Raw genomic sequence first — 24,139 nt, 5'->3', positions numbered from 1 at the left:
CATAAATTAGTTGGTGAGCCTCTTTAGTCAAAGCATTGGATTAAGTTTATGTTATTCAGTAGGGTTTCTTTACACAATTAAATATGATTTTATTGCATATGCAATATTACATGGTGCCAACAGCCTATTATCGTGATCATAGGCATATCAAATAGATGATTGTTAGCTATGTTTAAGATTTTGATTATTTGATCATTGTAAGCATGATATGCATGCTAGATACATTGAATTGAGCTTAGAGTATGTATCATTCTCACCTTGTATCTACTTGTGAGTTGAGGGCCATTCCACTAATGTAGTACTTAATCCATGCTTCATTGGTTAAATACATTTTTCATTTGTTCCCAAGGAGAAACCTTAGGTCCAAATTCCATTCATTCACTTAGCAGAGAAATTTACACTCCCACACATAAAATTGAGAGCATGGGGATTTGAACCTTGGTGGAAGTCGTGACTCATGAGCTCTACCACTTGCACTCCACCAACATCATGATTCATAGGGTGGAAACTACACTCATATTCTTAAACTAATAGATGTGCTATTTTTAGAAGCAAGTGTACACCTATTTGCATGTGATTTTTAGAAGCACCTTATATTCAACATTAACACTACCCAACTTAAGCTTTTTGCATCATCCAAGAATGTTCTCTTCTTATTAATGGATTAAACGATTAAATTCATCGTACCACAGTCACCTACATTTATTTCACAAGTATGTGTCATTGGATATATCCTACTACATAGGTGTTTGAATCCATCGAATTTATGTGGTGGCTCTTAATTCCCCCAAAATAGCACATTGTAATCACATTAAAGAGTTTAAGAATGTACCCTTGCAACAGCAAGGTACTAAGCCATAAGAATATACAAAATGTGTAGGAAATATTGCAACCCCAAATTCTCTCATTATTATATGCCGTTCAACTTGGTATCAACCCTTGCAACAGCAAGGTACTAAGCCATAAGAATATACAAAATGTATCAGAAATATTGCAACCCCGTACAGGGGCAAAAAAATTGTACAAAAGACCAGGGATTACCAGCAATTCCAAGTGGCGCCTAGACCCAAAACTATGCATGGCCAAGAATTTCCCAGTACACTTCCACAGAACTACAGCCAAAACCCTCACCTTCCCAACAATACACTTGTACATATACGAGACGTCAGAACTGACCTTAGTATGTGTATATGTGTGTGCAAGGCTGATAAATCAATTTCTACTGGTTTTTGTGACTAAAGAAATACAAAACTTGTACCCGAAGGTGGGGTGAGTGATGCTTTTACAGAAGCCATGTTACAGCAGTATCAGCTCCTGGATGTGGTATGTACAATTGCTCAGAGGCCCCAGCATGAGTCAGAAAAAGAGAGCATACATGAAGATGGCATAAAGTGAGCCCAGCTGTAGACCCCAACTTTACTGAACCCCTGCAGCTTCAGCAGCACGCTGTCTTATCATCTCGTTTACAGCTGCTCTACGCCGTGATTCTTGCTGCAGCTGTGTCCGCCTTAAATGCTTCCTTATATCCCTGAACCCAACCAACATTGAAAATCAATAAAAATTGTCTGCAAAGCAAGGAGTACAAGCAGCAACCTGTAGGTTTTGAGAGTAGTCTTACATGCACCGAGGTACAGTGCAGACAGTCTCTTTGCAGGCTCGAGCATGTGCAGTTAGAAGAAACCACATCCTTTTGCAGATGGAACAGCCACCCATTGCTCTCTTTGTGCATGAGTTACCATGCCGGAACAGATCTTTCATGTTCCGACATTTGGCATATTGGCACAATGCCTCCCGACACGTGGATGCATGTACAAGAACATCCAGCATCATCCTTAGCTACAAGGTCAAAAAAAGAGAAAATCCACATAAGATTTTATCACATAACCTAGGCATGGACACGTACATGAGCCAAGGTGTAAAACTCGGCAAACACTCTTTGCTTGCATGCATGGATGTATGTGTATGTACGTACAATATGGATGGATGTATTTATGTATGGATGGATGGTTGGATTGATGGATTGATGGATGGATGGATAGATGGAAGGATGGATGGACGTACCCACAGATAAATGCATTTGCGTGTATGTATGTATGCAGGAGGAGAAAAAAGGCAGTGATGAAAGTAAACCTGTAGCATGCGCTGCTTCCTGAGATCTATGTTTGCTCCACTCAGATCTGTTGCTGTGGAGCGTGCTACAAACTTGTGAGGATGGCTTTGGACTTGGCTTGAGTAGCACACATTGCAAACATCAAAGTCAGTGCAGCTTTTGCACTTCCAACCATGTCCTGCCTCAAGTTCATTATGGCAGATGGTGCAAGATGTGATAAACGCAGGTGCATTGGGGTTATGAAGATGGTAAAGAACCATCATTGAAGAGTGTTTAGCCCGACGAAGAGTATCATACTGGTATTGATTCCCTTGGCAAAGACTTAGGAAAGCTTGTCGGTTGTCAAAAAACTCACTGTCCATTATCTCGTCTCTGTCCAAGGTATCAGCAGGAACATCATTCACTTCCTCCTGCAAAGTAAAGCACATCAATTGATCATCTCTCTCTCTCTCTCTCACACACACACACACACATGGCAAGCTCCCATCACACAGAGGAGATGCTATGGCTGCTTTGCACCCTATTTTGGAGGAGGATGGTATCAGTGTATAACCGCATATTGTCATCATGTCGAATTACATGGATACTAGCTAGTTTCGTACAGTTTTTCTTTTCATAGATACATTACACTACCATTTTGTCTCATAGACCCTATGGGTCTTTTGAAAACGTGAATCTCTCTCTCTCTCTCTCTCTCTCTCTCTCCATTGTAGAGAGGCATGGATACAGGGCCTCTGGACAGCCAGGTTTCTGGAGGACATACTCTATCACATTGAGGGCCATTATTGAGGAGGCCAGGTCTCTTAGACTTCGGGTTACCGTTGCTTTGTGGACCTCCGCAAGCCTTTTTGATTGTCCCCTAGGCACTTGCAAGCTTTGGGTGTAGCCTCAATGTCACCATTTGGCCACCCAACTCGTCCACCCTTGCTTTCTCATTATGTATATACATTGGACTGGCGTCCATGGCAGTTGCATATGTAGGGGATTGATGCTAGTCATGTAATACTGTGGATTTGGCTTTCCATCAGGACTTGTGCCTGTGTGTACATGCCCGGAAATGCTTGGAGGATTGGTGTTCCATTGGATCTGGTACCTCGTGTACTTGGCTAGAACACATCTATTTTGGTATAGTCTCATGAACGGGGATTGTGTAAGCCCAGCGGGACGTGCCGTGACACGTGTCGAAGGGATAAAGATATAGAGAGAGAGGGGAGAGAGAGAAGGGAATAGGGATCTTGCACAGTACACCACATTGAGCGAGGAATAGGCCCCGCCCTCTTTCAGGAATTTATTCAAGAACAATCCACGGGCACACTGGTCAGGATCAATACATAACTGAATACAAAAGCAAGCAAATATGCCATTGTAGTATATCCAAGTCGATGTCGATGTTGAGGCACGAGATCTCTCATGCCGAGCACAACATGGAGATGACCCACAAGAATCTCTCACCCGGCTAGTACCAAATCCAATATCCAATATCCAGATCCAAGTCCAAGTCCAAGTCCAAGTCTAAGTATCGAAGTCCAAGTCCAAATCTAAGTCCCCAGGCTTGTAGACAAGGTTCAAAGGTGATATGTGTAGATGACGAAAGTAGGTGGCACACAGGCAGGAACAATGCTTTCGATGGTGCAGCCGGGCACAAGCAGTTCTGAACAGCAATAAGGATGAGCTGAATAACACCTGATAGATAGTAGCAACAGCCTGTGATTCAGTTCCTGTAGATGGCTGCCAGACGAGGAGTAGATGGCAGTGAATAGATGTAGCAATGCTGGTAAAGGCATCTCTGATGGGCTGGGTGACTGAAACTAGCGATGGTGCTGAATCAGGGCAACGTGAGCAGCAAGCTGGTAGCGCTAGCAATAGTGCTGGCCCACAGCGCAAGAAACAGCACTGGCTGGGCTGAGTGCTGAAGGCTAGCTCTTGGCTGCAAAGCGGCTCTGGTGTCGGAAGCTGGTCAAGCACAAGCAGAAGGCGGCAATCAGTAGAGGTGGTAAATAGTAGGCAGTGGCTGGCGCAAATAGCACAGAGCGGAGGCAACACTCGCAGCTGTACGGAACGGCTAGGCAGCACGAAAATAGCAGCTCCGATCGGTGGCAGTAGCACGCAGGAAGGTGGCAGCAAATAGGCGATGGAAATTCAGGTGGCGCAGTTGTACGCTCATCAATTGGCGAGGTTGATGAAGATGACAATGAGCTTCTCTCTTCTACAATGGAGGCCACCCCTTTGATGTTGATGATGAAGAAAACCCCCAAGCCTTGATCGATGATCTTCACGTCTTGTCCTTGATGATGCCCCTTCAAGAGGGACTCTTGCTTCTATTATACTTGTAGGACGGCCCTGCTTTTTGCCAAAAAGCCATCATGCTTTTGCTTTGCCTTTTTATGCTTTGCTTTTCCCTTTTTCACTTAATATAATAAAATATTACTCAACTTTTGACCAGCTTTTCCAGTTCTTTTATGCTTTGCTTTTCTAACTTCAGGACCTTGTTTTTTGGCCCTAGAGCTACTCTTTGAACAAGCGGCTTTTAGCTTTTTGGTCCAACTCAGTCTCCTCTTGCCAGTGGTGCCCTTGGCTCGCGGTCAACCCAGTTCGACTTTTTACTTTTTCTTGCTTTTTGACCAAGACTAGTGCTTTTTCTTAAGCAAACCTTATGGTCCTTGTTCCCATGTCTTCTTCCACTTGTCTGGTGTCCAGGCATAGGTTCCATCATGTGAAATAGAGATAGGAGGGCCAAATAGTTACAAATTGTCCATACCAATGTTGCATTGCATAGCTTCTTTATGTGCTTGCTTGCAAATTGAATTTGCATGCTGTTTTCATGCTTGCTTGACCAATGTGTAGTTTTGGGTAAGGGGATACCCGCTCGTGAACCGTGCATGTGAAATTGTCTGTTGACATGGTTATGTGGCGTGTGACAGGTGGTAAGTATTGGTCAAAATTGAGCCTTAGGAACTAGCAATAATTTATAAGTGAGTGTGTACACACTTTATTTAAGTTTTAGGCTACCAAAACTCACTTATAAATTATGATCAGTCCTGTGTTCGCACACACTGATGTCCCGAGATGGACATAGCTCAATGTCCACCACCTTGACCTTATCCCTTTGTTCAAAGGGAGCAACCAACCATATGTCAATCCCAACTTGGACCCCAACTCACTTTCCCTCTCCACCTGACACCCAGGGTGGACATCTCATCATCTCTCTTCTTTCTCTCTCTAGAAGTTGGCCCCTCCTTCAAGAGGCTTTATGGCTTTATTTTCTGCACTTTTTGCTTCTCTACACCATATCCAAGCTGGTTAGCCTCTCCTACACACTCCCAATGCATAGTCACATGGGACGCGAAATGGGGACGGGGAACGGGGACGGAAAAGATTGAGAATGGCCATTCCCTGTGACTATAGAGTGACATGGGACGGGAATACGGGAAGATGCTACCATCCCCAACATTCCCGAGTCTAAAAAATGCCCATTCCCTGTGACTATGTCCCAATGGCTGAAATTTAACAAAATAGTCCTTTTCTTTGCTGTAATTTCTAGTCTTTTATTGAAAACCCTAATTTCAGCCTTTCTTTCTCAAGTTGAACCATAGGGGAAGCTCTCCCAGGGTTCCCTGCAACCACTTGAAGACTTTTGTCGTGAAGGATCACGACCGATTGAAGATTTCAACACTCCAGATGCTTCCATCCCGTGAAAACTTCCGTTAATATCGACTCTGCTTGCAATTGGTAAGCTTTAATGCTCAATTATGGAAGCAAGTAGCAAAAGGGAGGAGCAAGACTCCATGTTCACATACCCTGTGTAGTGTTCTCTTGTCATACGTGCTCTCTTGTAGATTGTGTCTACCATGTGTAGGTGGAACAATAGAGAGCAGATGGTAGGGAACATGGGCACTTGACAGGGTAGTGTGAGTTGAAGATCTTCACCGACAACCATACTGTTTGCAATACTATATTCATATGCATTAGTTGGAAAATCTGGTCAAAAATACCCATGACACTATGTACTTGATTCTTGCAAGATCAATATACATTATTTGAGAGAGAGACCAACCATTCCAGGTCATTTTGCGTCTCTTGTCAATTTAGCAAATTACATCTTGTATTGTGCTTCTTGTCCATTAGTGTATTTAAGTGTATTGATTAGCATTGTGTTCAACCAAACATTCCACACCAACCAGTGGAATTACATTGGTATCAGAGCATACGGTTCTCTTTCACTTCCATTGTGAAAGATGATCACCGCGGACACTAGCTATCTCTACACTTGGAACACTATGAACAATCTTACAGTGAATGTTGAAGATGCCAACACAAGAGGCAGGGACAATGATATGCATGCTTCCAATTCTTTACAGTAAGAACATACTCATGTGGTGCATACCATAGAACAAGAACATGTGGGACAGTTGTCCCATGGTAGAGAGAAAATGCAAGAAGGAGAGTCCATAGCCTTAAGGGCTGAACTTACCCGTATGCAAGCTCTTCTTTGTGCACAAGAAGAAGAATGGAAGCTCTACCGCCAGGATCCATTGTTACATGATCGTTTGAAGGCCAAGAAAGCTAAATCATTTATGGATCATGCCATACCAATGATAGCTCAGGAGTTGCACATGCAACCGAGGGATGCAGCACATGCATACTTGGCTCGTACTGAGCATGCCTATGGAGAAAATGCAACCATCCTGGTATCCCCACAGGTGGTTGAACAAAAGCACATGTCTAAAAGGATGAACCCACATACAATTAGAAAGGAACTATGGATGACTTCACGCCTTGAAGGTGTACCTTATGTAGTCCGTGAAGAATGCAATGTTTATGGCAGTGGTCAAAATGTATGTCAAATGCCATTGCCGGCTGAAAATTGCATGCACAACACTTGCAACATGGGCTGCAAATTTCTGTTGGTGCAGGTATTCCATGTATCTCTCGTGCTACTCATGCCCTCAAGTGTGCTTGTGAAGGAGAATTATGGGTGAGAATGCACCAATGTATGTTGAGAGGCCAGCCATGTCTCATGCTTACAGGACACATGTTTCTATGTGAAGGAGAAGTTATGGGTGAAAATGCACCAATGTATGTTGAGAGGCCAGCCATGTCTCATGCTTACAGGACACATGTTTCTATGTCCAATGCATCCCCTTTTGTTCCCAAAATGATGCTAGTCACAGGGACTGTCCAATGGACATGCATACAGGAAAACATGTTGAGATGCAAGCTAATGTATCAAAGTCCCGTGACTTCAAAGCCAGAGACAAATTTGTTAAGTTCGATACATATCACGGGAAATATGATGTGTCAAAGGCACTTGCTTTTACTGCGCAATTTGATATTGCTTTTAATGATAAGGATTTCACTCAAAAATCTATGATCCGGCATGTAAGCATGTTTATGAAAGGTACAGCTGCTCACTAGTGGCTTACTGAGAAGCTCTCCCTAAATCCTGTTAAATCATGGGAAGAGTTCAAGCAGAGCTTTTATATACCTAGATGAATCCGAGAACATGCCCAAATTCACCTTTTAGGAACGTGCATGTTATATACTCATGGTAGTCAACCCACAAGACTATATAACTATCAACTCCATTATGCATAGTATGGACTAGATACTACGACATCCCCACTAACGTCATCAGTGCCCAATAGTGGTTGTAGACTGCTCTCACACACGCACTCCACAAACACACACACACACATACACACATAAGAGCACATATTCACACAAAGGCTTCGTATTGAGTTTCTGTTAAACCTTCGGAGATGCAGGGCAGACTCAGCCATAATGAAACCTAGCACTAAGGGAAGTAGCAAATAGAAAGAATTAGTACACATATTCACACAAAGGCTTCGTATTGAGTTTCTGTTAAACCTTCGGAGATGCAGGGCAGACTCAGCCATAATGAAACCTAGCACTAAGGGAAGTAGCAAATAGAAAGAATTAGTATAGCAAATAAGTAGTTGATACGGCAAATGCACCGCCAAAGAGAGAAAGAATAAGCACAATATCAACTGGCCGCAACTCGGACGAAAAATTCACAATGTGAAATTTGCATGTCCGCTGATACAACTGAATTATATACCTAGATGAATCCAGGAACATGCCCAAATTCAAGCAGAGCCTTTATGCCCAATTCTTGCCTCCTTATGCATTAAATGAGATAACAATGAAGCGCAAGTGAGTGAAATAGAATGAAGGGGAAACGAGATAACAATGTAGGTGGAACAATAGAGAGAAGATGGTGGAGAACATGGACACTTGAGAGGATAGTGTGAGTTGAAGATCTTCACCAACAACCATATTGTTTGCAATATTGTATTCATATGCATTGGTATGGAAATCTAGTCAAAAATGCCCATGATACATGTACTTGATTCTCCCAAGATCAATATACAATATTTGAGAGAGAGGTCGGCCGTTTCGGCTCATTGTGCGTTTGTTGTCAATTCAGCAAATTACATCTTGTATTATGCTTGTTGTCCATTAAATCTTAGTGTATTTAGGTGTTTTGATTAGCATTATGTTTAGCCAAACATTCCACACCAACCGGTGGAATTACACTCGGAGATGATATAGGGCATCAAAGCACTTTATGAGTCAGTTAATCCCCACCTGAGTTAGAGATATGTGACGTATGTCACCGGAGGTCACTAGCACTATTGGGGTGAAATATGGCTGCCCTCTTGACTCTGTTTGGGATCCACATTGACAAGATCTCAAACTTCATTGATAGACTAGGTGGTGCGGGCTCTCCTCTAGCAAGCATCTTGGTCCCACTCTTGCTATATGCAAATGATGGTGTTTATTTCAGATTCAGCTGAGGGACTTCAGAAGCATTTGCACGCATTGCACACCTTCTGTGAGCAGCGGGATCTTACAGTTAACCTTGGGAAAACCTATTATTATGCCTTGTACTTGTGGTTGTGTACACACATTCGAATACATTCATCATGTTGCTCTCTCTCTCTCTCCATGATGAGATATGCCATAGACATTATTGTATCACTTTGGTCTCATAGGCCCATTGGGTCTTTAGTAGATGCTTGATAGGGAGTCCACACAGAGACAGATTACTGACTTCTTTAGAGGGACTACCCGAGAGGACACACAGTTGACAGCCCAACAGTGGGCACCCCGTGGGACTCTAGTTGAGAGAGCTATCCAGTTGGGCAGATCCAGACGCCCGAGGGCTCGCGGATCCTCACATCGGAGACGGTGCCTACACTGGAGGATTCAGAGCATCATTGCGAGGCATCGGGCTGGTCCGACCAGGCATCTCACTATGGCAGATATCCAGGCCATCCGGCAGAGACCCATGCTAGAGCTCCTAGGATGATTACCACTCCAGCCATATACTGTTGTACTCACTATCACTTTTGTACTCCCCCATGTACTCATGTACCCCATTTTGACTAATAGCATTAGCTTCCCACTCTCCCTAGTTGCTGCTTCTGGATGCTCCCTACTGATGTATTGTAGGGCTAGATACTTACCTTCAGTTCTTTCTTTTCTTTTCCAGACAGTGTATCAGATGTCACATGGTTGTAACTTTGGTCTCATAGGTCACTTTGGCCTTTTGAAGACGTTAATATAACATTTCATTTCATTTCCTCACACTCTCTCTCTCTCTCTCTCTCTCTCTCTCTCTCTCTCTCTCTCTCTCTCTCTCTCTCATGTTTTTTGCCCCCATTTCACATTAGGATTAACCCCGTACATACTCATGGCCCCGCACCTATCTGTACATCCTTGCGAGCCTGCACTTGTCCGTATAGTCACGCCACAGCAACATTTCGTATGACCGGCCACCACGTCATCACCTTATAGTTTGTAAAGTACCGGTCCGTATGGTCACATCGTCACTATTGTACCTACTTCTGTACCAACACATGTACCTGTAGTTGTACCCTCTGTATCAGTGTCTACGGCTAACGAATTCACGCCCTTCATTCTCGTAACGGTCGTCTCTATCGAGAACCCTATCCTCAGCTGTACGGTGTCCATATAAAGTGCCCTTCCATAAAAGGAAAAGATCCAAGCAAAGCTCATCCACGACACCCAAAATCCTGCCCACTACGAGACCACTTTGTCCACTGCGAAGGCTCACATTCCATCCTCGCTGTGTCAGCACAAAGGCCTGTGGATGACCAACTTCCACCTGATCAAGCACTCTCCATCTGTCCAACCGCCCATGAAAAAACACTACAAACCTCTAATTATTCTCCGGTAGCCCACGAGAAGAACACACTAGAGAACGGCCAAGCAAAATCCCGCTATCCAAACTCCAGCCACTAATGCATCGGCTCAAATGGAGCACAAGAACTGCTTGCACTGTCTCCAATGCACCTTGAAGGAAGAAAGCAGAGCTAGGATTCAAGAACCATACTCCTTAGAAGCACCAAATTCATATCCATCAGTACTGCTCGGCACCTGTATGTCTAAACCACCCATGTCTTGTGGAACATACTCCAAGTAATATGTCATTTTGAAACACTGAAGTCAAAACCCCGGTTGTTGTCAATACAGTCTCCAAGAAGCTGGGAAGATACATCAACTGGCCTATCCTCCCATGACATAGATAAATCAGATGACATGTCCTCCTGTGGTGCCTCCATGACATCAGACACTGAAGATACAGCACATGAGAAGAGTCCTCCTGAACGACCAGAAACTGAAGCAACCGCCACTAAAGCCAAAGATTCTCCATCGAGTGCAGCAGCAACTGTGAAGACTCTCCCTCAGAGACTTGGCCATACAGAGCACCCTTCTAGCACCAGATCTTTCAACAGACACCTGGCAGCGACTAGAGCAGCCCCAGGTCATGATGCTCTCCTGCATGATCCACAACAAACCATTGGTCCCACATGATATACTCAGGCTGAGTTTGATGCAACCTCCTATGGTAGTGGAGGCACTCTTCTAGAGTGTCATTTACATCCACCGCATCCAGGACATGCATCCCTCACAACTTCCAAGGCTTGCTTTACAGTAATCCCAGCAGCTGGCAGCCCAGGGACAATCCTCATGGTATGCTTTTGTATGTGTGTTGAGGCTCATAGACTCCAAGTGGATCGACTCCCACTTCACTACAGTCTAGATGCCCCCTTCCTTAGGCTCACACACGAGGACAAGAACTAGGTGATCCGATATGATCTACTCGGACTTTACATTCAGGCCACAGGGATTACACTGTTAGAGCCATTGCACACGAGATGCAGTACTACAGGGATCATTTCTTGAGGTTCACAGATGATGGCTTCATCTGGAGGCCGGGGTACCTTGATATATACATGTCACACGCCATGCGGATTGCCATGGGTATCTTCACATCGCCTTCGGATAGAGACAGGGAGAGCTGAGAGGATACCCCGGATCTGCAGCTTGTGCCAGCGAGAGGTTGAGTCTCATGATTGTCCCATCCATAAAAGCAGGAGATCCCTTAGACCCCAATGACTACCAGACTCTCATGATCGGCCATACCTTGGCCACGATTTATGGTGCAATCCATAGAGGGCCACTAGTCAAGCAGGATTCAGAAGGACCTACTCAACGCTAGACCACATCTTCACCCTTAGAGCTATCATTGAGAAGGCAATGATCTTCAGTTCACACATGGAACATATGTAAAACTTTTGGTCTCATAGACACGTTGGGTCTTTAGTAGACATTAATAAAATCTTTCTTTCTTTCACTATATGTATGTACGTGTGTACACATGTATCTATGTATGAAACCAGAAACACGTAGAGCCATCAGAGGGACTGCCCGAGGCATGGTGTCTCTTCATTCCAGCTTCCCTCCTTTTATCCTTGACCTCGCCCCTCACTCTCCGTCCTTTCCTCTCTATAGCCCAAGGACTGTGGTCCTCATGAACTAGAGCCCATCCATCTCAAAAGTTAAGTAGGCAGATTGGCATACCTGATGCCGTCCGAAATTCATGAACAAAATACTTCAAAAATACGATTAGGAGCAGATCCAGGGGACTTCTAAAATGGGCCCATGTTACTGATGCCTCCTTTTCTACAGCATCTGATAGCTGACTCACAACAGCTACCTTTCATGGGTTTTCCTCTTCAACATGGAGGTGGACCCTTGTATGGTTTCAAACAACTTACACAGAACACTTTGTGCATCCTCCATCTACAAGACAATGGGATCTCTGATCACCCAAATGATTGGGGATTCTATAAACAGGCTAACTATGGTGCATCTTAATTAGGAAAACTTTCTGCATTTCAGAACCTATGCATACAAGAGCATGCAAAAGAGTGTAATTTTGTAAAAAAATATACCATTGATAAGGGATGCCATTCTTCCTTGCCAGCAGGATGTCTTTCCTCCTCTTCTAGCTTTTGATGTTCTTCATAGCAACTGCCACATATCAATATCATTACCATGCAGCCACAACCCAACAAAGGAATGCGGCTTACAAGCCGAAGATGTTGCTTACCTATTGCACAGCTGGAAGCTACCCACACACTGTTGGCAGACCCAACGGTAGCCTGAGATAATGAAGTTACGGCACCGTGAGCATGCATGGTGCAGATGGACCAAAATGAAGTCCTCCTTCATTGCCACAATAGACTGTCCCAGCTGTGGCAAAGGTATTGATCACAACTCTAATGAGTTCATGGCTGTAGCACATGGGAGCAAAACAAACTCATCCCTTTTAACTAAAGAAAGTGTGGGTTTGTGTTGTGATTTCCATGTGGGAGGAGGGGAGCAATATTACCTTATGCATGAGCTGGAGGTCTTTGGACACATTGCCTGCAAGCTCTGCCTGTGATGAAGTCTTTGTTGTTCTCTTTATGGATATCTTCTTCGTCTTGCCCCTCCTTTGAGAATGGAGGCCTTCCTCCTCTTGTTGAAGCTGCTGAAGTATGTCTTCAGCTGCTCCTGGCCAATAATCTCCATCAAAGTAAGGAAGGCATGCAGCAGTTACCTTGGCTTTACAGTCACCATTGGATATGAAGAAGTAATCGTACAAATTCTTGTTAGCAACCACTACATTCTCCTCCTTTGCTTTTGATATCATAATTAGGTACCTGCAAAATGAGCTTGTTTACTGTAATTACCAACTGGCAAAGCTAAAAGCAAGCTATCTTAACCTTGTATCTGTCAAGCTAGCTACCCTCACAAATCTAATGAAGTATTAACTCACCATTCTCGAAGCTTATCCGTCTTGGGTGTTTTCTGGATCTCAGGATGGCAGTAAAGTATATAATCATCGCCTTTGAGAGGTGGGCAGGCCCAGATGTAGCAGCTGCTAAAACCACGCTTCTTACAATAGTCTAGATAGGCAATCTACAAAAAAAGGAAAATGTAAACTGAGCAATAATTTGCATTTTAGACCTGTCAATTCATAGACATTATGCAACCAAAAGTTGAATACACAAGTATACATTCTTCAACAGCTCGCATATACCACTATGAACACAAGGCAAAGACTGACATGCCCTGAAGCAAAATCCCAGAGTCTACAGAAGCAAGCAATGCAGGTAGCGCTGTTGGTCAAAAAGAGGGTGGAAAATCAGCAGATGATACACCAAATTATGCACTAAAAGGTGGAGGAAATGGACCTTCACATGAAAGTACAGTTGGGACAAGGGTTGACACGTAAATTGAAGAAGGCTTAGATCTTTGATACACCATAAATGGGCTGTTTCTTAACCAAAAAGGCTAGTCACAGTGTGATCTTTTTGCCGAGACATGTGTACATTCTTCAACAGCTCCCATACACCACTACAAACACAAGGCAAAGACCAACATGCTCTGAAGCAAAATCCCAGAGTCTACAGAAGCAAGCAACACAAATTGAAGCAACGCAGGTAGCAGCAATTAGTCCAACAGAGGGTGGAAAATTAGTAGATGATACCAGCACCAAATTATGCACTAAAAGGTGTAGGAAGTGGGCCTTCACATGAAAATAATTTGGGGCAAGAGTTGACAAATAAATTGAAGTGGATTTAGATCTTTGACACACCATTGGTGAGCTGTTTCTTAACCAAAAAACCTAGTCACAGTGTGATCTTTTTGTCAAGACGTGCACTATTGGCAATTGGCTTCCACCCCGCAAGGGCATGTATTAGAAGCTGTAAGAGCCATGAACCCCAGCCTTACGCATTACAGCTATAGACAATGTTGCATCAGCCCAAGTAGAGGCCTTGCACTTAAATCAGGCAGCCCATCCTTGGTCATAAGCGATGTTGAATCAACCCCAGTAGAGGCCTTGCACTTTGATTAGGATAAGTGTCTGCCTGAGTGCACCAAATTAGAACCTGTTAAGAGTCCCATGTTTTGTAGAACCTCTACCAGAATGATACTGACCAAGCAAGGTGCAGGCACACATGACATACTAAACATAAGTGCCCTTAGATGCAAAATATTCTAAACATGAGTGCAGTTATATGCACAAGCACCTCTCCATCAACAGCCAGTGAAGATGCATATTCTGATCCAAAGAAGGTGCTTAATGTGAAAAATAGTTACCAAAATCTCGTGATAAACGTAAGTACGAAGGGCTTCTCCCCTAACAGTCTTCACATCAGGCCTGAAATACTTCACAGAATCCAAGTACGAGAGATACACCCATCGGTTATTCGGTTGAGGACTCTCTGCCCCGAACTCCTGTACATAAATGCCAAACAAGCAAACCTCCACACCTTCTATCTCCTGGAAAAGCATTAACATCTGCAACATGCACCAGTTTTGGTGTTTTTAAGCTTCTATGATAAATGCCCCTTAGGAAATAGCATTAAAAAACTCATATGTTAGGGGGTTTGAACCTTGGATCTATATAGAAAGTCTTTGGGGTAGTCTTCCTGCTGAAATAAAGCTAGAAACTTAGGCTTGACGTCCAGTTTTTTGTCTACAGATGATATGACTCGCACAACAAGGCCCTCAGCTGTAATAACCTGGCATGAGCAACAAGCACGCCAGTAATGTTAACAGATTTCATCACAATGCGCACACATGCGCGCGCGTGTACACAGTGCACACACACACACACACACACACAAGACACCCATTTGCTACCTCTTCACGACTTTTGCCCAGTGCCTTGGCTCGGTCAACCCTTTCTTCTTCCAGCTTTAAGGCCAACCTCTCTTCAATATAGTCACTTAAAACTGTGCGTGGAAGGTCTTTCGCTCCAGGCACAGAGTTCGCAGGCCGAGGTATCCTTTCAGATCTCTCCATTTCTTCTATACAGCATTCTGGACAGACATACTCCGACCTTTCTTTGTTGATTCGAGCATTGAACAACACACATATTTGATGCTGCCACTTCTTGCACTTGTCACATTCAACCCACTGGTAAACCAAGCACTTGTCATTACCACACAAAATCCAATGAACGCGTTTACAACCAAATGCCTATGCACCCACATCACAATGGTCTTGCTCAACTTACCCCTTCAACCCGCTGCTCATCATTCTTTTTCTTTACAAGCATAGACTTTTGCACCTTGAAACCATCAGTCTCCAGTACATCATCCCGAATGGCATTGTAACAACGCCCACAGAAACTAAAGCTGTTCTCTCCAGAGCCTGTACTGTGATAAGTAGCTTTTCGCTTTATGCGGCACCCACATTTTGTGCAGAAGTTCGGTATTGGATCAAAATAAAGAGTCTCAACAGCACATGCTGAGCAAGCTGACGCCAACATATGATGCTCCATGCCTTGATTTTTCTCAGCTTTACCTTTGCTCTGCCAGACAAAAAGTAATCAGCAACACCACAAAAGCCAGTCCCATCAATCCACATTAAGCACAGGAACAAGCCAATCCAACGCCTCTTAACAGATCAGACATACAGATAACAATACCTGGCCAATCCATTTCCGCAAGCTGGAGATATGTTGTCTGATTTGTTGTGGGGAAAAGCATTCAATGTATGAAATTCCAGAGGTTTTTGCCTTCACAGGCTTGTCAGCATCTGAGGGACCTTTGAAAGGTACTACAGTAGTTACAACCGCAGCTTGCTTGGTTGATTTCTCATCTGTCTGTAGGGTCACTGAGCCTGCTACCTGAAGAGTCGCATCTTTGTCCATTAAGTTGGATTCCACTTTCGTATCATTCATGATATCAAGTTTTGTGTTCCCTTGTAGATGTGATCCCTCACTCAGAGATGATTCACTAGGAGATTCAATTTTAAGAGAAGACAATCCAACTCCTTGATCTGAGGTGTGAGGCTCGATTTCTACCATGACAGCAATCGAGTTCTTAAATTCATCTTTTGCAGCTTTTGGAGTTGACACTGTATCTTGGCAGCTTAAGCCTTCCTGGTTTTCAATAGTGCTCATTGATTGTAGTGGCTGCTCGATCACTTTTGGGGCATCTGGACCTAGAGCTTCCACTTTCACTCGCTTCATAGGAGGTGAATCCACCTCATTAGATGCAGAATCCCTTACAGTGCCAGCAGGTTGCATACTTGGGCCCTTACACAGTTTAGCTCGAGCAGCTGCTGCTTGATGTGAGAGATAATTGCGCACTGGACCACAAACTACGCATTTGGAATTCCTGCACTTCTGATGATGTCTAAGTAGACACTTCAAGGACATGCACCTTGGGTATGGACATGGATAAGCATGGCAGGTTGTAAGATGCTTCCATGACTCACGTCCAACTGCACAATGGGCCACCGTACACTGTCCGGATTCTGTGCACCGGCTGACATGCCTTAAGAAGATTAATAGCCATTGCTGCCTCTTCACTTGTTGTGAATGCAATAAATTGCCTGCCTCCTTGACTTGGCTGGGTGCCAGACTGTCATCGTTGCTGACTACTTCCGATTGTCCTGTATCAGCACTACTAGCTCCACAAGCCTGTTCACTGTGCTCTACCTGTTGATCAGTATGTGAGCCCTGCCGAGAGGGATGCTGCGACTTCTGTGGCTCGTACTGCGGTTGACCTTGTTTTCCAGCACACCTTTCCATCCAGCTGATCTGCTGGTTTCCTTGAGTCTCAAAAACTTGCAATGCCTGTGGCAAAAAGAGCTGGTCCCTTCTCAACTGGCACTGGTCTGGTGGGGCTCTAGGAGGAGGTGCATGTGACCTCAACAAATCAGCATCTTTTCCTACTATGCTACACTGATTTGGAATGACGAGACTCCTCCCCGACTGCTGTCGAGAGAGGATCGAGAACGTGGGACTTTGCACTGAAGCACAACCATGAGACAAATGTTGAGAAGGAAAACTTTGAGGGAGCAAAAGATCTTGTTGCTCAGTAGGCAGACCAGGGATCAAATTTGCTGGTGTCAGAACCAGGGAGCTTGGATTACCAGTCGCAAACCCTATGGGCCGGATTGAGTTGTAGAAACTGCGACCTTCCACAAGACCAGTGGAAGGTATTGCATATGCATCACCCCCTGTAACTCCTGCATGCAAAAAAACAATCTTCTAAGCAACATAGTTCTACCACTTGACAACAATGAGTGCACATCAAAAAATACAAAAGGGCGACTATTGAACACATGCCATCACCCAATTACACTAAACACCATACTAACACTAAACACCATACTAGGCTCCAGCTTACCACATAATTGCTGTTGCAGCAATGACTGCTGTTGCGGCAATGACTGCCCAACATGACGTGGATACTGAGGATGTGTTTGCACAGAACCCCCTTGCATATTCAATGAGCTATGAAAAATAGAGGCATCATTGACAAGCCCCTGTTCCTGCCCCATCACCTGAACTCCAGTAGGCATTCCTATGTTTCCCATCTGAGCATTGTTGCTGAGAAAATCACCTCTTTGGAAACCTGTTCCCCCACCAAAGTATTGACAACCTGACCCTGTAGACAACAGGGAGTCACTCGACATGCCCATAGATCCGTCATTAAAGGCCGTCTCTGAAGGATTAGAAGAAACCTCACTGTTACTGAGATTCAAGCCAGGAGTTGGAATCATCCAGCTCCCTGCCATTGGAATGCCTGCACTTGACTTACTTTGTCCATCTTTTTCAAATCCAGACCCACATAGACCCAATGAGGGAGGTCGCCTACTAACTGAAGCAAACATGTTGCTACCGAAACCTGCTGCAGGGCCAATACTCCCAATGTCAAAAGAAAAAGCAGTGGCAGCACTACCCGTGTTCAAAATCCCTCCTGATCCTGAAGTGAAAGCATCTGTAGTACTACCAGGCGAGAATACTGCACCATCAAAGCAACCAGGTGTGGAAGCCTTGGAAAACACCGAACCAGATTGTGCTCCCTGCTGAGCAGACTTCTGACTATTTCTCAAACGCAGCATTAAAGAACAAATCCAATGTATTCAAGTCTCCATGCTCTTCCTGCACAATACACAGCCATAAATCTCTTATACAACCATCTCTCTCAACAAACCCAGAAAGAACCTACACAGGTTCATTCTTCTCCAATCCACCCTTCTGTACACGTTTTGTACTGTGGCAGAAAACAAGCAAAAGATGACCGTCACACTGCAGTATTGATTACTTTCAAGGCAATGCAGATGCCAACAATAGAATTTGAAAAAAAAAGCACCACATAGAGCACTTACATTTGAAAAGAAAAGAAAATTGTATTAACATCTTACAAAACGCCGAGCACTCCGATCATCTCTTACCTGGTGAGCGACATTCCAAGTGTCACTCCCCGCCTTGTGACTACTCTGATTGTCGGGAGAGCAGGCATGAGAGAAGCCCATCGGATGGGGTATTGCCAGTGGCCCCCCTTCCGTTCACCATCACCACAGCGGACTTCCCGCACTAGATTGGTTTGCTGTGGCCCCGGCACCCCGACTGAGCAGGCCTAGATGCTGGAGATGCTAAAAATGGGACGATGAATTGTAAGGCAGTCACTGACTGGGCTCGGGAGATTACCACAACGTTGCAGGCAGCAGGTGGGTCGCATTGGTTTCAGTTGGACATTATCCGGACAGATTTGACCAATGCCATCGTGTTGTGGTGGGAGGACTACTTGAAGCACAATGTTGTTCAATGCAGGATGAAGGCAGTCCTTTACTTTTGTTGATTATGGGCACAAGTTGCAGAGGCAATGGGCGAATTCGGCACAAAAGCAGGGCCAGCATGAACCCGGCTAGCTGGCCCACTTCAAGAAGCTATTACATATGCTCAACAAGACCATCCAGCCCTGGGAGAAGTGTGATACACCTACAACCCCTCTACAGGTGGCCAACCATGTTGCTAGCCATTTTGGCTGTGCTTTGTGCGGGCAGGACAGCAATGTCACATGCATGCTAACAGCGGAAGACTTAATCCTAGTTTAAATAGATAACAATAATCCTAATGATCTAGTAACACACAAGAGAAGGGAGAGATAAGAGATGTAGCCCTAACGACTACATATTGTAAAAAATGATCACATATACAATGGCTCTGGATTTTATTTTAGATCCTACTCATGCATGCCTAGCAATCTGCCCTTACTTTGCCCTGTACTTTGCCTAAAGTGCAACAGAGTAAACCATAAACAGATTTAGTTAATGTAAGACTATTGGTGCAATGCAAGTGTGAACAAAGATAGAATGACCAATGGAAGACTTCAACACACAAGCATTCACAAGTATCCTACTCTACTCCTTATATTATTTATAATGAAAAGAAAGAAATACAAGTGATTGTTTAGTAACCAAAAGGTTGATCTCCATAGATCTCAGTACAATGATGATGTTACAAGCCAGTGCTTGGCCCAACGCGTTTTAAATGTCCAGCATCATTCTGAGATCCCATGGACAAACCATCCCCCGTCCCTACCAAATCCCATGGGTCAGTTTGGTGGTAGTGGACATTAGGCCCTTGGTGAGGAAGTGTGGGAGAGGGCTAATACTATTGCAATTCGCACAAAACTGTTGCAATTTGAATAAGCTCTCCTCATGCACTGGCATGAGAGATCTCTATGAAGTGTGGGAGCCTGGAGAGGACCTTTTTTTTAATTCGTGAATTTCACTAGTATCTGCACATGTTTCTTTGAAGTGAGGGCATCCACACTGATGGTGGAACTTTGGTCAGCACCGTCATTGCACTTGCACCTGTGGGCAGGGGAGGCACTTATGCCATATGGGCATGAGCATGGGCATTAATATGTAGGAATATATACTTGCTGATTGGGTGTCATGGAAATATGTACTTGCTGATTGGGTGGCCCAATCAACAACAATCTCTCTCTCTCTCTCTCTCTCTCTCTCTCTCTCTCTCTCTTCAGGAGGTAGAGACAGAGGAACACTACATTTGCCGATGTAAAGTCTATTATGAGATCCGAGGGAGATATCACTGCCTCTTCCGAGAGGGTTTTGGGCCGTTACGTAGGGTCATGGAGTTTGAGGATTAGAGATGCCTCGGATTGTTTCTACTTGAGCTCAGAAGACACAGAGAGACCCTCTTGGCAGAAGGAGGCCGAGCCATGATGTACCTAGATAGAGGACACTAACAGATTTCTTCGGCACCGGCACCAGCACCAGCAACCCAGCCCACACACCTCCTGATACCTCCTCCATTGGGCCATCAGGGCACCGACCACGCTCCCAAGGAGTCACTACTGATAGAGCAGTTATCTTATGTCGTGCTTGTCGGCCACGCCCACCAGGATCCCGACCACGGCATCCTCACCATCGCCAGATTAGAGCCATTATTGCTCGGCATCGGAGGCGCCTACCTCGCTTCTATGACCTCTCCATTCTAGACAGCCCCATGGCGGAGATACTTGATCTAAGGAGAGGGCAACACTTCAACTGATCAGCATACATGGATCTACCTCATATACATTTTTCAGTATTTTCCAGTATTTTCTACTCAGTATCATCTCGGAGTCTTACAGTTCTATTCTTATAATTGTAGGACAATCAGTTTATTGTACTTTTTAGTCTCATTTAGTTGTTCTCTTTGATGAGACACCAACTTCACTCTCAGTTTTGGTCTCATAGGCCACTATGGCCTCTTAGAGACGTTAATATATCATTTCATTTCTTCAAAGAGAATAAGGTTCTAGAGAGAGTGTGTTGTTGGTTACAGTCCATGACACCCAATCAGCAAGTACATATCCGTACAGAAACAATTAAAATGAGAGAGAGAGAGAGAGAGAGAGAGAGAGAGAGAAATGAGAGAGAGAGAGAGAGAGAGAGAGAGAGAGAGAGAGAGAGAGAGATTGTTGTTGGTTACGGTCCATGACACCCAATCAACAAGTACATGTCCGTACAGAAACAATTAAGGCCCATGCCCATAAGGAAGTAACCAACTACACTCTCTCTCTGTCTCTCTCTCTCTTTATGCTATATGTATATATATATATGTGTGTGTGTATCAACAACCTCCCTCTGTCTCTCTTGCCAGCACCATTGCCCAGTATACTACGAGATCCGGGCAAGATTTCATTGCCTTTTCAGAAAGGGCTTTGGGCCTATGGATAGGATCATAGACTATCCAGACCAGCGCTACCTCAAACTCTTCCTCCTTGAGCTCTGTCGACACAGAGAGTCACTCCTCATAGAGTCCCGACCCTGACACATCCAACAACCCCTCCACCCGGCCATCACCTGTTGCTTCCGACCATAGGACAGGCCACAAATAACGGACCCACCTCCCATGGTGGAGCCCGAAGCCCTGCCTGCACCAGTCATCCTGGACTACATTCCAGCTAGCCTAGCAAGCCCGGCTCCCCAGACCTCCAGCCCCACTCACCAGCTTCAAATTCAGGAGACTTTTGAATGACATAGGGTCACTTCCCACATATACATTTTGTTGTTGTGTTTTTCTCTTTTTCCATGATGATGAGATTCCATGGACATCATTGTACACTTTTGGTCACTTTTGGTCTCATAGACCCTTTGGGTCTTCCGTATATTATTTATAACTCTCTCTCTCTCTCTCTCTCTCTCTCTCTCTCATATATCGCACACAATCGATAGACCATCACAAACACCAGCGAATAGGACATAAACCCGAAAAAAATCCCACACAAAATAACATGAATTCAAGGCCGGGAGAAAACAGTGAAAAATAGAGCAACGCACAGAACCCTAAATTGTACATAAACACGCCAGATTTATTATTTCGTAACCTGAATAATTAATGTATTAGTTCGATTCGATCACGTGAGAAAATCTGAGCATACCTGGTCAAATTAGGGCTGCAGAAGCTTGAGCAAAGTCCATAGCCGTTGCTGCTGCAGGTTAGGGGTATCGCCTCCGTTGCACTTTCGCTAGAGTTGAAGCAAAAACAAAAGCGGGGACGAAAAGAAACGAAGCCGTGTGAAGGACGAGAAGGAAGAGAGAGAAAGGGAGACGGCGCGAGAGAGTGGCTTTCTGCTTTTTTTTAGAGAGAGAGAGGGAATAAAAAAGGTTTTTTTTCCAATAAGAACCATCATACAATCTTGTTAAAGTTATCATGTGACCTTTGCTCACGAAAAACTTTTTTCTCAACCTGTCCAAAAAGGACAAAGGTTGAAGCCTAGCCTGTTTTCATTAATAAAAACCTTGCTACTAACCGGTTTTATAACTAATATATAAAACATTTGTCAGTTTTCTTAAGGATGAAGTTAAATTCTTGTCAGGGAATTTGAATTTCAGTCGATTAAAAATACACTAAGCGCCTGTTTTTCGTGAGCATTGCTGCATGGTGTGACAACCTAGTGGTTCCAAAGCCTAGTAGCACTAAAAGCATCAAAGTCCTTCTTCCCACCTCCAACAAGACACACAAAGCCATATAGCGGACTATCATCTACAATGACCTGATGTTCCTAACGTTCCCTCAATGCCCAAATTAGATGTGAGGAGCCCTTTGCCATCATCCAGAGTGCATTTTCACACTCTAGATACTCTCTGGGACAACATCACAACAATTGTATGAGTGAGAACACAACATCTAATTGTATGAGTGAGAACAGAGCATCAAAAGGTAGATGAGCATTAACTTTCACAAAATCCCTCAATTGAATCGACTACCCAATCTTGCTTTTTAAAAATGAGTGGTTATTAGAGCCATGTGCCTTAAATACTAGCAGTTCGGACTCTAGACTTTGATGTTGGCTTGGTGTTTGTCTTCTTTGATGTTGGCTTGGTGTTCTTCTTCTTTAGTGCTGTAAATAGTCATGCTAACTAATGGCTCTTTGTATATAAGCTTGTGTGGCGAATTGGCCTTGTTTAGTGTTGTAAATAGTCATGCTAGCTAGTGGCTCTTTGTAAATAACTTTGTGTGGCAATGTTCTCTCAAAAAAAGAGGGACCAACTCCCATCCCCCAGCATAGAGCCTTTGGTTCCTTGTTCTCCAGATATACCATAAAACAAAAAAGTCCACATCGAAGCTACTCTAATCAATCTATCCTCCACAACACCCAATGAGTCTAATAAATAGGGCACGAAAATATATGCCATGCCTCCTTAGACACTTTACTCCATAGGCTCCTTATCTCAAGGTTGACACCCCAAAAGCAATGCAATGGATTTTCCCATGCAAAGTAGCATCTAAAGCAAAGCCTTGACATTATGCCTTTCGCACTAAGTTTGCTACCCACATGAGGAGGACCCAAAATGCAGATTTCCCATAGGAAACATTTGCATTTAAAAGGTGATTAAGAGGACCAAAGGTATTTGAACCTACAAGACTAGACCTTGGGGTGGTAGTAAAAGGTATTTGAACTTGCAAGACCAAAGGTATTTGAACCTACAAGACTAGACCTTGGGGTGGTAGCAAAAGTTTCCACATCCCACTTAAAATACAAACAAAAACCATTTGTTTTGTCATGAAACAAGATGGATTTTTATTTAAATATATTATTAATTTTAATTTAATTTATCCCATTTTTGAATAATGTGAGGAGCATTTATCATCTTGTATTATGTGTCATATGATGAAAAAGAAAGAGACTTATTTTATTAATATTAAAAGAGTGGGTGAAAAAAGAACCTTAGTTTATCAATATAAATTTATATGATTTTAATTGTATTAAGATAATATTGTATTTTGAAAAAGCTTACAAATATGATTCTTCTTTTCAAATCAAGTGTCATTATATCTTTCTTCTCAAATCGCCATTCTCAAATTGTGAAGAGTCATTATAT

The 24,139-nt window shown here is 43.8% G+C and overlaps 1 protein-coding gene across 3 annotated transcripts; it reads right to left on the bottom strand.

Moving 5' to 3' along the window:
* Positions 1-877: 877 nt before the first annotated feature.
* Positions 878-22,434, bottom strand: LOC147618909 (histone acetyltransferase HAC1-like). Of its 3 annotated transcripts, XM_086774042.1 has the most exons (15): positions 22,195-22,331; positions 18,247-18,398; positions 17,641-18,144; positions 15,930-17,479; positions 15,516-15,812; positions 15,140-15,415; positions 14,890-15,018; positions 14,594-14,794; positions 13,266-13,408; positions 12,837-13,149; positions 12,555-12,697; positions 12,397-12,475; positions 2,131-2,520; positions 1,619-1,836; positions 878-1,528 (listed from the first exon to the last, which is right to left on the bottom strand). In XM_086774042.1, the coding sequence occupies exons 2-15, from the start codon at positions 18,356-18,358 to the stop codon at positions 1,417-1,419; spliced, it is 4,467 nt and encodes a 1,488-aa protein (XP_086630168.1). In that variant the 5' UTR covers positions 18,359-18,398; positions 22,195-22,331; the 3' UTR covers positions 878-1,416. The 3 variants fall into 3 exon arrangements, with proteins under 3 accessions (XP_086630168.1, XP_086630167.1, XP_086630166.1); XM_086774041.1 differs by having other exon boundaries at positions 17,641-18,510; positions 22,195-22,434; XM_086774040.1 differs by having other exon boundaries at positions 17,641-18,398; positions 22,195-22,434.
* Positions 22,435-24,139: the final 1,705 nt, after the last annotated feature.

Source organism: Cibotium barometz, chromosome 34, assembly GCF_041138505.1.
Source record: "Cibotium barometz isolate CiBa-2024 chromosome 34, ASM4113850v1, whole genome shotgun sequence".
NCBI classification, from domain to species: Eukaryota; Viridiplantae; Streptophyta; class Polypodiopsida; order Cyatheales; family Cibotiaceae; genus Cibotium; species Cibotium barometz.
The sequence above is the reverse complement of the archived record's forward strand: the minus strand, read 5'-3'. Positions and strand labels throughout refer to the sequence as shown.